This window comes from Tiliqua scincoides, chromosome 2 (genome assembly GCF_035046505.1).
Source record: "Tiliqua scincoides isolate rTilSci1 chromosome 2, rTilSci1.hap2, whole genome shotgun sequence".
Taxonomy (NCBI): Eukaryota; Metazoa; Chordata; class Lepidosauria; order Squamata; family Scincidae; genus Tiliqua; species Tiliqua scincoides.
In genome coordinates, this window is record NC_089822.1 from 220,000,569 (window position 1) to 220,013,680 (window position 13,112).

A 13,112-nucleotide genomic window follows, 5' to 3' on the forward strand; every position below is an offset into this window, starting at 1 on the left:
TTAGTAGGTTCCTTTCAGATTTCCTTGTCCATAGAGGTCATATTCCTTATAGAGTATGTATTCCTTCAAACGGTTTGGCAGTGGCAGAAATGTCAGGAAGACAGGACAACGCAGGCGCAAGCGACCTAAGCATTTCCGAATCCTCAGCCGGCACAGATGTTTCAAAGAACGAGTGTTTGCTGAAAAAGGAATGAATGCCAACACGGTAAGGGTCTGATCTTGAAACTTTTGCTTTAGCTGTATATCCCAGAATGGGAAAGGGTGCCCCAGGGTTTACCTGAGACAGCTGTGCTGACTGTAGATCCCCCGTCATTCAGCCTAGGTTATCATATGTAAAAGTCAAATAATAATTTACCTCCCAGACTTGTTAGGAAGGTTAATGAGATAAAGAAATACTATTTTGCTTGCAGCATGACTTGCTATGACACTTATGCACTATTATGACATTGAGGTTAGACTATTGTAACGCGCTCTATGTGGGGCTGCCCCTGAAGACGGTTCAGAAACTGCAATTAGTGCAGAATGCGGCAGCCCGTGTGGTCACTGGACCTAGACGGTTTGACTCTGTCAGTCCACTTCTCCAGGGGCTACATTGGCTGCCCATTCGTTTCCGGGCCCAATTCAAGGTGCTGGTTTTGACCTTTAAAGCCCTATACTGCTCTGGGCCAGGATATCTTAGTGACTGCCTACTCCCATACAATCCGGCTCACCCTCTCAGGTCATCAGAGAAGGCTTTTTTACAAGTGCCGCCACCCAAGGAGGTCCGGGGGGCGGCTGCAAGAAATAGGGCCTTCTAGGTAGTGGCACCAACATTATGGAACTCCCTTCCCCTTGACTTGAGAATGGCTCCCTCTCTTGAGAGTTTCCGGCGAGGCCTGAAGACACTGCTGTTTACACAAGCCTTCTGATTTTTTGGCCTTTTTAACATTTTTTACACATTTTGTAGTTTTTACAGGCCTGATTCCTCTGTGACTTGCTCTTTTGTACTCTTTTTATTCTGTCTTTTAATTTGACTACTGTTTTTATGGTCTCTAATGTGTTTTTATCTGCTATTTTTCCTAATTTATGTTTTTAAATTTGTTTTTTACATGTTGTTAGCTGCCCTGGGTCCCTTTAGGGAGAAGGGCGGGATATAAATAAAGATTATTATTATGACCTTCTAAAAGCAGAAGCTGTTCTATCAATGGATTACTGCTCTTGCAGCAACCTTTGCTAATGCAGTCAATCTGCCAAGACTATCCATGCACAGGGATGACTGTACACAGATAGCCCCTTGTGAACCAGATTCTGCAAGGGCAGAAGTGGCTACACATGCTGAAAAATATGCATCCAGCATGTAGAGCTGCCTGTATAGGGATCACAGATGCTGTATAGAACAGAATCTGGCTTTGTACTGATTTGGGAATGTGGAAGGAATAGGTACAGGCCCCCTCTCTCCTCCCCCATAGGTGACCAGTGCTGTTTGAGTTAAACAGCTCTCTTCAGTGGTGCATTTATGGACAGAAGAACAACAATGACAAAAAACTTCAAGAAGGTGTGTAGTTTTGCCACAAAAATATCCAGCTACTTAACACACTGTGGCATTAGCCTACTTCCAGAACATAGGGGGAAAAGTCTGTACTTATAAGAGATTTCACTGCATGCAGTATTGACTGGGACAGGGTGTTCTACACAGGCACCACAGCCTCTGAGATGTCTAGCCTGACAGAGACACCATAGGGTGTTCTACACAAATTGGAACATGTCTGAGGTGGGCTTAAATCTGACTAATTATTGTGACTGATTTATAATTAAAACTACAGGTCCAGCCTTGTTATACACAGATTTTTTATACACGGATTTGACTCAACATGAATGGCCCCTGCAAATGAGAAGGAATGTGCTGATCCCTGGAGAAGGGGAAAAATGTATCCCTTTAAAATGAGTTTAAAAAACTGAACAGTCCTTTAACAGTAGAACATCGTTAATGAGAGAGACAGGTCAGCTGGTTGACAATCCATCAATCCTTCTCCTTCCAGGTGACCCCTCCCTTCCCCCTGAGCACCTGAAAGAAAGGTGATCTCTGCAGTGGTGAAGGGAGGGACTGAGTGAAGTGCCTTTCTAAGCTCTTGGAGGAGGACTGATTGATGGATTGTCTTCTTAATGACTCTTATCTTACATCACAAAGGTCAGCAAGGCTGTTTTTAAATCACCTGAGCAAAGAAACTTTATTTTTTAAATTATTTGCTATAGTGCATTTTTTGCCATCCACGTGAGTGCTTGGAATGGAACCCACATGAATAATAAGGCTCAACCTGTATGTCTAGATGAGGGTAAAGGGATCCAGCAAGTTTGGGTTTGATAAATAAGTTCATTAAGATGGTGTGATGCTAATGTTCTAGATACTAAATGGTATTTGACACTTACTCAGAATTGCATTGATTTCTGGCCATAATTTTTGTTCTTGAAGAACTCCTTGAAGCTTAGAGCAGATGCTGATATGATCAACATAATCTAGCATCACACGCACTATTTTCCCAGAGAGGTGCCTTAACCAAGATAGTGTTATCACTTCACAGAACTGAAAGAGAGAAAAACAGTATGTAAGTGATGCTACAGCATTCAGCATGTTCTATGACAAGCTTCCCGGGAGCCTGAACCCACAAGCTAAAATAGTAGTAAAGCAAAATTCCAGGAGCTAAACCCAACATACAATTCATAAACCTGAGTAAAAGTCAAAGCAAGTGTGGTTACAATAACTGATCATGTTCCATTACGTGGGGAGGAGGGGTTAAACTTTTTCATTAGGAATTTGATGTAACTAAGAGAATGCAGCTCTCCCAATCCCATTATTTCTTTTGAACCCCTTATGGGGTTGAGGGAGCACTTGAGGAAGAGAATTGGTGGAAAGAGGAGGGTGCTTATCACTTTCCCTCATCTGCTAATTCTTTCTTGCAAATCCCACCCCACCTCCTTTTCAATGTTTCCAGCTGTTTGAGACCCCATTTTGGTGTCCAGGTGAGGGATAAGATGGCCCAGGGAAACTGCAGGGGTGAAAGGAGTGCCCAAGCACCTCATACGTCTACGGCAAGTTCTTACCATTGTGTCTCTGATTACCGTAGAGGTCCACCCTTCAAATATGTACTGGGAATGTGGATCATTTCCATGAGGACAATCAAAGCAACGGTATACATTGTACCCATAATTCAGCAACATCCTTAGCATGACTTCATCTTTCAAGGTGTACTGCAGAGCTGAAGGGAAGTGTGTTGTATTAACCCTGCAGAAGTAGTTCACATTAGCTCCGTGGCGAAGCAGGAGATTAATTAGCTCATAGTTGCCCATTCTCAAGGCCACCTGGAGACAGTTAACTGGGTCTTGGTTTGGGAGGGCACCTGCTTCCAGGAGCAACTGAGCCGAGATAATATCCCCATTAGAGACTGCAAAATACAAAGCCGATTTCCTCTCATCATCGTAGCCTTTACGAATTCTCTGATGCAACATAAAATTAGCGTCAAATCCAGCTTTGAGAAGGAACTCAAGGCACTGCGGATGCCCTCCTGCTGTTGCTGAGTGAACTGGACTGATCCCACTCTCCTTTATGGCAGGGTAATCTGTCACTGGGACCAAGATCTGTAAAGCTCTAGGGAACAAAAGTGACAATGACGAGATCCTTCAAGAAAGCTGTGGTCAGTGTGGCTTTGACAGCCAATAGAAGTTCCTTTATTTCCTACTATAAATAGCACAGGGGTTTGTGTGTGTGTGTGTGTGTGTGTGTTGATGCTGCCTGTTCTCCCACCCCCACCCCACTGCAGTTCCCCCATTTCACCCCACATGATTTTTTTAAAAGAAGGACAACCCAGGTCAATTTGCACATTCCTTATAATGTGTACTTTGACCCTAACTACTGTTGGAGGTTGGGTACAGGAATTTGTCTTTTGCTGATATTGTTTATATCAGAGATCTCTAAACTTTTCGGCCAAAGGGCCCCATCAAATATCTGGCACAGTGTTGAGGGCCAGAAAAAAAAAAATTAAAAATTAAATTTAAATAAGTACATTAGAGAGGGAACTTAGATGAATGAATAAATGAATTAATGGGCTCAAGCGTCCAGGATTTCTCCAAGCACCAACACAGCCCAAAGCACACACTTAAATGGACCCCCATTTCCCCACCCCACAAGAATAACTCCGGTTGTGTTTGGTCAACTGGGCCAGAGGCTCTCAGGGGATCAGAGGCCGGCTATGGGCCAGACAGAGGCTCGCCACAGGCCGCATCTGCCCCCTGGGCCAGGGTCAGGAGACCCCTGGTTTATATCAAAATTGTAGGTCACAAAATATCAAGCACCATCACATCCGCATTTATACATGGAGGGGGCAAACTGCTCACCTGAAAACACTTTGAATCTCCCCAGGCATATGACAAATTGCAAGCTTGGCTATGGGAACTTTCCACTGAAACCCTCTCCCAAATTTCATACAGTATATGTGGATCAGGGCGTTCAACTTACAAGAAGTGCCCTCTATAAGCAGCTCTGTGGATAGGCAGATGACCTGAATGTTTTGGTACATTGGCATCAGCTCCATACTCTAGTAGAAGAGAGACAGAATCTGGATTTCCTCCTCCAGCAGCTTCAAATAATATGGATGCACTGTCAGATGCCTGGGAAAGAACATTGGCACCTAAGAAGGAGAAGAGCAGCAGAAATGTGCACTAATACTTAGCTTTCCCAGGACTACACTGTAGATTCCAGTGCCTTCAAAAAATTTGTGTGTTGGAATAAGTGCTATCCCCAATGACAACTTGGGGATAAGGGATCAGTGTTAGAATATTACTACAAGGCAAATCCCAAGGAAAGATATCCCTTAGAAAAGCTTGACCAAGCCCAGATTGAGTCATTTGATCTGCCTGGGAGGAGCTGGCCAAGTGGGCAAGGAGAGTAGTTAATTTCTGATGGCAACATTAAAGTGGGTGTTTGCCCCTTCCTGAAGAAACTCTCCTTGAACTCCACTACGTCAGATAATTACCAGCATTTATGAGCAAGGTAATGGAGCAAGTAGCGGCATCTCAGCTCCAGAGAGTCCCAGATGAGACAGATTATCTGGATCTCTTTCATTCTGGCTTCAGACTAGACTTTGGCATGCAAACGACCTTGGTTGAGTCGGTGGATGATCTGCGCCAATGACTTGATGGGGGGGGGGCATGCATTCCTGCTGGACTTTCGGCGGCTTTTAATATCATGAACCATGGTATCATTCTGGGTTGGCTAGCAGTGTTGGGATTCAGGATCACCTTTTCACAGTGATTCCAACCAATCCTTCCAGGATGACAAATTCCAGAAAGTGCTACAACTTTTCAGGGCTCTGGTTTTTGACATGCAGGGTACTGCTGGGTTCTATCCTGTCCTCTTTGTGGAGTAACATTTCTATAAAACCACCCGAGGGGAGTCTTATCAGTATGCAGATGACACCCAGTTCTAATTCTTTGTGTCAGCAAGCTTTATCTACTAGGAGTATGGTATGTGAGTCACACAGAATTCAGTAAGCATGTATGGCTCTACTTCGTCCTTGGAGGTGCTTGAACCCTATACAAGGCTTTAGATAGATCAGGGGCATGTAGGAATTTTCTGTTTTTCTTGCTTAGTTGCGAATATGCTTTTTCCTTTGGTATATATTAATTGTTCTCATTGAGAGTGCTTAATAAAGCAGTTTGTATGTTTTTGTACTTCTGGCTATTTTTTCCAGAGTCCAGCACTGTCACACAAGCAGCAGACTACAATGACGGCAAGTGCCCACATTTCACTCTCATTTGCAGTTTCTTACCTTTGCGCAGTAAGATCTCCAGGATTTCTGTATGGCCATTCTGTGCTGCCAGTGCCAGAGGGGTGAGCCCGTAGGAACTCCGTGGATCTGGATCTGCTTTCGACCAAAGCAGAAATTCCACCATGCCTTTTAATCCTAGCCTGGCTGCCTCATGCAAAGCTGTCCTCTTGTTGACACACTGGAGGTTGACATTGGCACCAAATTGTATCAGCAAGGAGGCAATTTCATATGAGTCATGTTTAACCGCTGTTAAGAGTAGAAGACAGCAAAGAGCAGCGTTTAAATGATTCATTGAAAAGGTCTGTAGTAAAATGTCTCTATATACTTTAAAACCAAGACGGGGCAAACCTTTGCTTAGCATCATGTGAATAGGAAAAAATATCCATATGAAAAGTAATAAATGTAACATAACAGCAATACAAGGCCTTACTGCTTCCGCAAGGCAGAGAATCTTCCTTTTAGTCCCTCCCACTAAAATTCACAATGGACCTCCCTACTGTTCCTTTGGAATGAGACATGTCAAATGGGAAAGTACCTAGCCCAGCTGAGGAGCAGTAGGTTTTTGGGTGATCAAAACTGATGATAAGGTAGAAAGTCAAAGTTGGAGATCTTGCTCAGCAATCAGAACACCAGTTGGCCTGACCTTAGAGATAAGTATAAAATAATAATACTGACCCCCTCCATTTGGGTGGAAACTAAAGCGATGTGATCTGAAGATTTTGAGCCATTCTGAAGAAGAGTTTGGGCTCTCTGACAGGGCAGAAGCCACCAATATTCTCTGTCATGAGTATTGGACTTTCTCCCCCCACAACCTGAGGGATAACATCTTAGCAGAAGCAGAGACACTAAAAGTAAATGCCATGTGCTGAGAGTGCCAACCACTCCAAGTCTGCACAGGAATATTATGGCCCCCCAGACCCAAGAATCAAATGACTCTGCATTCCTGTACCAAGCTGTAAGCAGACTAAGGGCCCAGTCCTATCCAATTTTCAAGTGGTAATGCAGCCGTACCATGGGGGCATGCACTGCATCCTGCAGTGAAGGGGGAATCATGGATGCCTCTTCAAAGTAAGGGAATGTTTGTCCACTTACCTTGTGGCTGCATCAGCACTGGAAAGTTGGATAGGATTGGGCCTTCAGTCTGCAATCCAATGCATACTCTTGGAGCAGTCAGCCCTTTTGAATACAGTGGGCCTTCTGAGCTATTATGCATAGAACTGTTGTGTAACATATATCCTCCCCAAACTCCTCTTCCTCTCAGAAATGTGTTAAGATACAAGATAATTGAAGGCAAGTGTCTTGTGTGCAAGAGCATCTGCACATTGATGTGGCCCTGAAACTTTAATCCTAAACAAAAGTTATCTGGAAATAAGAGGATGTATGTGTCTTCAAAATGATGTCCCACAATGTTTCCAACCATCTGCTGGCCCATCCACTAGTTACATGGGACACATAGCCTAGAAAGAATTCTGAAGCACATAATCTCCACCACTCTACTCCTGAAGAGGTAGCTGAGCTGTGCTCAGTGAGGGAGGGCAGAAAGAGGCAATAGTGCTAACAGGGAGGTGATGACTAATATTAGTCTTGAAAATGAGTGAGTTGGGGGGGGGTGCTTCAAGGACAGAGAGGTAGATGAGATAGTGCAAAGAGAGAGCAAAGTGGAATAAGGCAACTAAGGGCCAAATCTTCTCCAACTGATGCAGCCATGTCAACGAGGCACATGCTGCATCCTTCCGTGGGGATAGGGTAGGCACAGGGGCCTTCTCAAGGTAAGGGAATGTTTATTACCTCATGGCTGCTGCATCAGGGCTGGAAAGTTGGATTGGATTGGGCCCTATGAATGTGGAGGCAGGGGCTTAGCCCATCCATGAGGCTAGGTGATGCAAGGTTGCATTGGCAGCAGATTGTGGGCATGAGATTCCGAGTACCCTTCACCCCAAGTTTGCCATTGCTATCACTTCAACCTGCCACAAATGCAATCCATACTGATCGGCTTTCTGCCTGCTAAAAAAAGTGGAAAACAGATCATCTTTCTCCTTACCATGCTTCTGCCACAGTTTCTTCACATATGGAGGTGTGGGACTTCAAGTTTAATTTATAAGAACCGTGGGAATGAAGGAGCTCCATCATTTTGTACAGTCCCTTCAAATCAAACCGGAAGTCCTGCAGTTCCATCTTTGAAGAAGCCAGGAGAAAAGTAAGAGTTTTGAGGTGTGTTTTTTTTAAGTGGAGTTGGCAATGGTGAACTTGAAGCGGCAATGGGTGGTGTTCTGAGTTGCACCGCCCCTGGGTGGAAGTACTGGGAACCGACCTCTCAGGCACAAACCTCAAACCAAAACTTTTACTTTCTGAAATTGTAGGCTTCAGGTCTCCACCAGTCCCAGCAAGAATCTGAGAGGGAAAATGGTGAGAGAACTGTGTGATGGACAAGAATGTTTTATGGATCAAATTCAGGTCTGATACTTGGGCAGCACTGAAATTGAGTGTATCTGAAATCTTTGCATACAAACATGCCCATTTTAAAAATCTAACCATAGTTTTAAAAAGCTATTAATACACTGTATAATTTTATTTACCAATAAATAAAGCAGAATCTCCTTCTTCATTCTTAACATCAGGACTAAAGCCATTAAGCAGCAGAAAATGGACATTTTGCACAAAACATTTGTCCACGGCGATAAACAGAGGAGTTTCTCCTTTCAGATTTGTCTGTTCCCACACAATGGAGTGTGAAGCTGAAAGATAACCATGAGAAATGAATATGCTTGGACACCAAACTAGCAAGGACTGCTGGTTTCACACACACACACACACACACACACACACACACACACACACACACACACACACACACACACACACACTATGGAAGAATACATGGAAGGGTCTACCTTTCAGAGTTATTTCTAGAATATTCTTGTTTGGTTGCCCTGCAGCTTCATGTAAAGGAAGGCAGCCTTGTGCGTCTGATTCCCGAAAAGCTGAGCCATATCTCATCAGTTTGACTAAAGCTTCTTCTTCACCTGTTAAGTATAAAAGATCAGAATAAGGCATATCTATAAACCTGAAGGCACTTCTGAACATGGCTACTCCTGATGGGCTCTCATTAAACAGATGAACCACTGGTTCACACAGGTATATCTCATTACTTGATTATTCAGTACTTGATGGCATATTATGAATTAATTAATGTGGTTTTTGAAAAGTTTGTGAGACATGAAACAAAGTAAATAGTTCTTTGTGTGTCTGAAATTCTGCTTAATACCCCAGAGCACCCAAGGCAGATACTTAACTGTCCGGATGGCAGCTGTTATCTTCCTATGATTTGTACTTGTAGCAAAAGGAAAGCTGCAAAGAGAACAAAATGATCATTCAAAAAATTAGTACTCTTTCTCCCCCACTATATATTACAGTTAAGTCTAGAACACAAATAGAAAATAGGAGAAAAATGAACAATATCATTACCTGATATTCATCATACAAATAAGAGGAAGACTTTTTGAGCAGTCATATGCACAAGTAAGCCCTATTGAATTCAATGAAACTTTCAGCTAAGTGAATCTAGCATAACAGAGCATTTAAGCATGTAGGTATAGTAGGTATGAACATTTCAAACCCAGTGAATTTTGGTTGAAGATGAATTCTAAATCCAGTTTGGAGCACAATTGATTTTAAAAAGTGTAGTCTCAGAAAACCAGTTCACCTGGAACTCAAAAATACAGAAGGGCAGCTCAGGTGGCAGGGGGTGCTGCCCACACCCAGCAAGACAACACCAGCCCTAGAGTCATCTGAAGCCAGCCAAGGCCCTATTGGGCATACCAAAGTAGGGGGTAGTGCAATGGCCCCTGACGTGTCACTTGGCCACAGTGACATCTGAAGTGCCACAGCACAGTCTGAAGCACCACAACTGCCATACCTCCATCCATCCACTGGAGTGCACACAACATGGTTCCCTCCGGCTCTAGCTTGGAGGTGCCGACCCATACCATACTGCCAGAGATTGCCTGGTTCCCAACAGTGTGTAAGTTCAACCATGGACAATACTTTTGGCCTACATTTTACATGATGGTGAAGTCCTGAGGTTGGAGTGTAAAGCCAACATCAGGTATAGTTGAAATAATCTTAAGTCCAGACAATATATACTGTCTCATTAAGAATTAAGATCATACGTAGTATGAGAGGCATGCGGGAATGGAGACAACTGAGGAAACAGCAACATCATTCTTCCATCTCAGGCTTGCTCTGGGGCATATACTGTTAAAGTGGCATGGCAGGTAGAATCACCTGCTTTATTTAAACTGTAGTTTTTAGTTTCTTTTGCCAAGCGCATATATGTGAATTCACGCAAGTAAAGTGCACATAGGATGTGGGCTGACTGTGCAGTATAGATTTCTATATCTGATCAAGGAGGAAACTATGTTTGTTGGGAGAATCTTTTAGCTATCTAATTTCTAATTCCATTTCCAAAGTCAGGTCCAAAGAGCTAAAGGAGCCAAAACTGCTCCCAGTCCTCATCTCCAGGCACATTTCCCATCAGAAAAGAAACAGGAACATAGCAGAAAGCGCTCTGCCAAGTCGAAAGACCTCCCAGGAAATTCAAACTCTGAGTCTAAGTTCAGAATTGGGGAAAGAGCCTCTGATGAGATGAACTACTGCCTTACAAATTACAGACACTACAAGAGGCAGGGAAATCCATGCTGAGTTTTCCCATTATCCTTTTAAACCAGCGTTTCTCAACATTTGTCCCTTGCAGTACAACACTTTGCATGGTCCACCTATTGGAAGTACCACTGGAAGTAAATGGCGATGATGTCTTTGAGAAGCCAAGACACAATACGGTAAACACCAGTAAGAGGCTCAGAGTAGATGTGAGGGCTTTTTTGATCACACAAAAAGCACATGCTGGAGCTTTGCCCACCAAGCCAAGCGTCCTAGCGCTGTTTGCTGCATTGCATTGCTGGTCTCACTGCCAGGTGGCGGGGGACTTGGAATCCCACAAGTACTACTGAACACCACCTCAAGTACCACCAGTGGTATGAGCATCACCGGTTGAGAAACACTGTTTTAAACCGCAACAACCAGTGTGATGCTGCCGGGTTGTACATTAGACAGGTAACACAGCCTTCTAAACCAATCGCTTCGTAATAGCCACTGGTAACTTTGCTGGAAGGGTCAACATACCTATCATTCTCTGTTGTGGCCAATGTCTCACTCTTATGTGTGTCCTGCAAACTTTGTTGAATGACATACTGAGTAGGAATGTCGTCGTCATCTTCAACATCTTCGTAAGTATTTGTAGTAGTGTACATGTTAAAACTGCGTATCTTGCATCACTAAACCAGCTAGGATGGAATAGTTTTTTTATACTGGAATAGAATTTCCAATTCTTGATTTCTTCTAGTATTCCAGAAACATCAGTAGGTATACATATGGAAAGACAGAAATATAATGAAACAATCTAGAACAGTTTTTCCTCATTTATTGAGAACCAAACACAGGAATGTCTTTTCTCTTCTGCCCATTGACAGATTTTTCCCATTGTAGGAAAAAAAGGGCCACATAGGGGGGTCACATCACAGTGCGAAAACTATTCTTGATCTATATTATTGCTGTTGTTCATGGCTTGTTTTAACTGCTGGTGAGCACAGGGCAGTAATGCTTTGTAGTACAAGTTGCTACATCAATCAGTAAAGCAATAATTAGTACAGGTAGTAATAATTAGTGAGCACTTTAGATCTAAATGTGGAACACAGCTTCAGTGACCAGTATTATAAGCTAGAGCTGGTTCTGGGGCTAACTTCCCATCTCTTACAATAAAAATTTTCATACACAACCAACCCAGAAGGTAGGGGATCAATGGCACAGTATATAAGTCATTCATATATGATGGTTTCCAGAACACTGAATGAGAGCACTTGTCATTTGAAAATGGCACATTCTGGTTGGAAGAGATCCTTTTTATAATAATATGGGTTTTTATATCAAAATGACATTATTTGTGTTAGTTGTGTTGGGTATTGAATATACCGGTTGATATGATTTTAAAATAATCTCTATGCTACTATACTTTTTATGTTTTAACTTATTTCATTAAAAATGAATATGAACTGATTATAACGTGAGACTTCACACTTGTTCAGTTCAATGGCAAAACTCCTAGTGGATCTGGGTTGTACCAATTGATCTGCAGATTTGAAAACCGGCTTTAATATTACAGTTTTATAACAAATATTCAAATGAAAAAATTACCAATCAGAGCAGTATAACAAAACAAACTGGGCTTGATCAAGTGTTGCACTAGAATCTTCCCTTCCTATGCATGTTCCTCCCATGCTGTCAATTGCCTCCCATCAAGTTCTTCCCTCCTGTCACCTTGACCCTTCCCACACCTCATCAGGGCATAGATTGGATTATGCCTATTAAAACAATATACTCAGAATGTCAGAGTAAAGGTGCTCAGAATTTAACTTATTTATTAACATGAATTCACCAATGGGTACAGAAAAAGCTGGATTTTAATTGTGATGGACATGCACACATCTGCCATACAGATCTGGTTACTTGCAAAAATGCAGCAGCGCCTGTTCTTCTCACTGAAAATGGGGTGATGTTTTCTCGTCTGTTATTATTCAAGCAACACTCCCAACAATGTATTGAGAAGGTAGATTCACACCTTCCCTCATGCATATATATTGACAAAAGCACCAGAAACATTTAAAAGTTAAGCTAAGGAGGTTACAGGCAGGTTGAATGAGGAAAATTTTTATATCCACTTTATATTTATACACTGTATTTGTCTATGCCAGTGTCTTGTTTTACTCTATAGAACACTGAGATATATTAAACAGGTAAAGTATGTAAACAGTTTTATTTTCTTATCACAGTTGCAATGAAATTTAATAAAATCCTCGAAGCATACGCATACTGTACTTCTAAAGCCTTTTCGTTGTTGCCTTTGGGGATAAATGTTTAAAGTTCAGATTTCACAGAAATTGTGCAAAAGCAGACAACAAAACAGGTTTTTCTTACCTTTCTTCCACGTCTGAAACAGAAAAGACCTCACAGTCAAAACAAGCGTTTAAAGCCAAGTGTGATATCTGATGTATTGAAAAACGATCCTTTGCTTCTTGCAGTCCATATCCATTAATAACTTACTATAAATACCTGACCGTAAGACACTCTGTCTTGCCCACAAGTTTATCCTGGTGGGTATGAAGCATTCAGAGACATGCGCTTGCTGATGTGAAGAAGAAAGATGAAAAAGACATTTTTTTGTCACAGTGCTTTGGTGTGGATGTAATATGGTGAGGA

At 42.4% G+C, this 13,112-nt stretch overlaps 1 protein-coding gene across 1 annotated transcript; it reads right to left on the reverse strand.

Moving 5' to 3' along the window:
* On the reverse strand, positions 1 to 11,110 carry ASB14 (ankyrin repeat and SOCS box containing 14). Its single transcript, XM_066612972.1, has 9 exons — positions 10,983 to 11,110; positions 9,067 to 9,149; positions 8,693 to 8,824; positions 8,378 to 8,536; positions 5,802 to 6,047; positions 4,490 to 4,661; positions 3,079 to 3,622; positions 2,407 to 2,560; positions 1 to 179 (listed from the first exon to the last, which is right to left on the reverse strand). The coding sequence occupies exons 1-9, from the start codon at positions 11,108 to 11,110 to the stop codon at positions 1 to 3; spliced, it is 1,797 nt and encodes a 598-aa protein (XP_066469069.1).
* Positions 11,111 to 13,112: the final 2,002 nt, after the last annotated feature.

Coding starts and splice junctions, on each gene's coding strand:
- ASB14 (XM_066612972.1), bottom strand. CDS start 11,110: ATGTACACTACTACAAATACTTACGAAGATGTTGAAGATGACGACGAC. Junction 9,150..10,982: donor GCCACAACAGAGAATGATAG/GTATGTTGACCC, acceptor TTCTCTTTGCAG/CTTTCCTTTTGCTACAAGTA. Junction 8,825..9,066: donor TCTGCCTTGGGTGCTCTGGG/GTATTAAGCAGA, acceptor TATACTTAACAG/GTGAAGAAGAAGCTTTAGTC.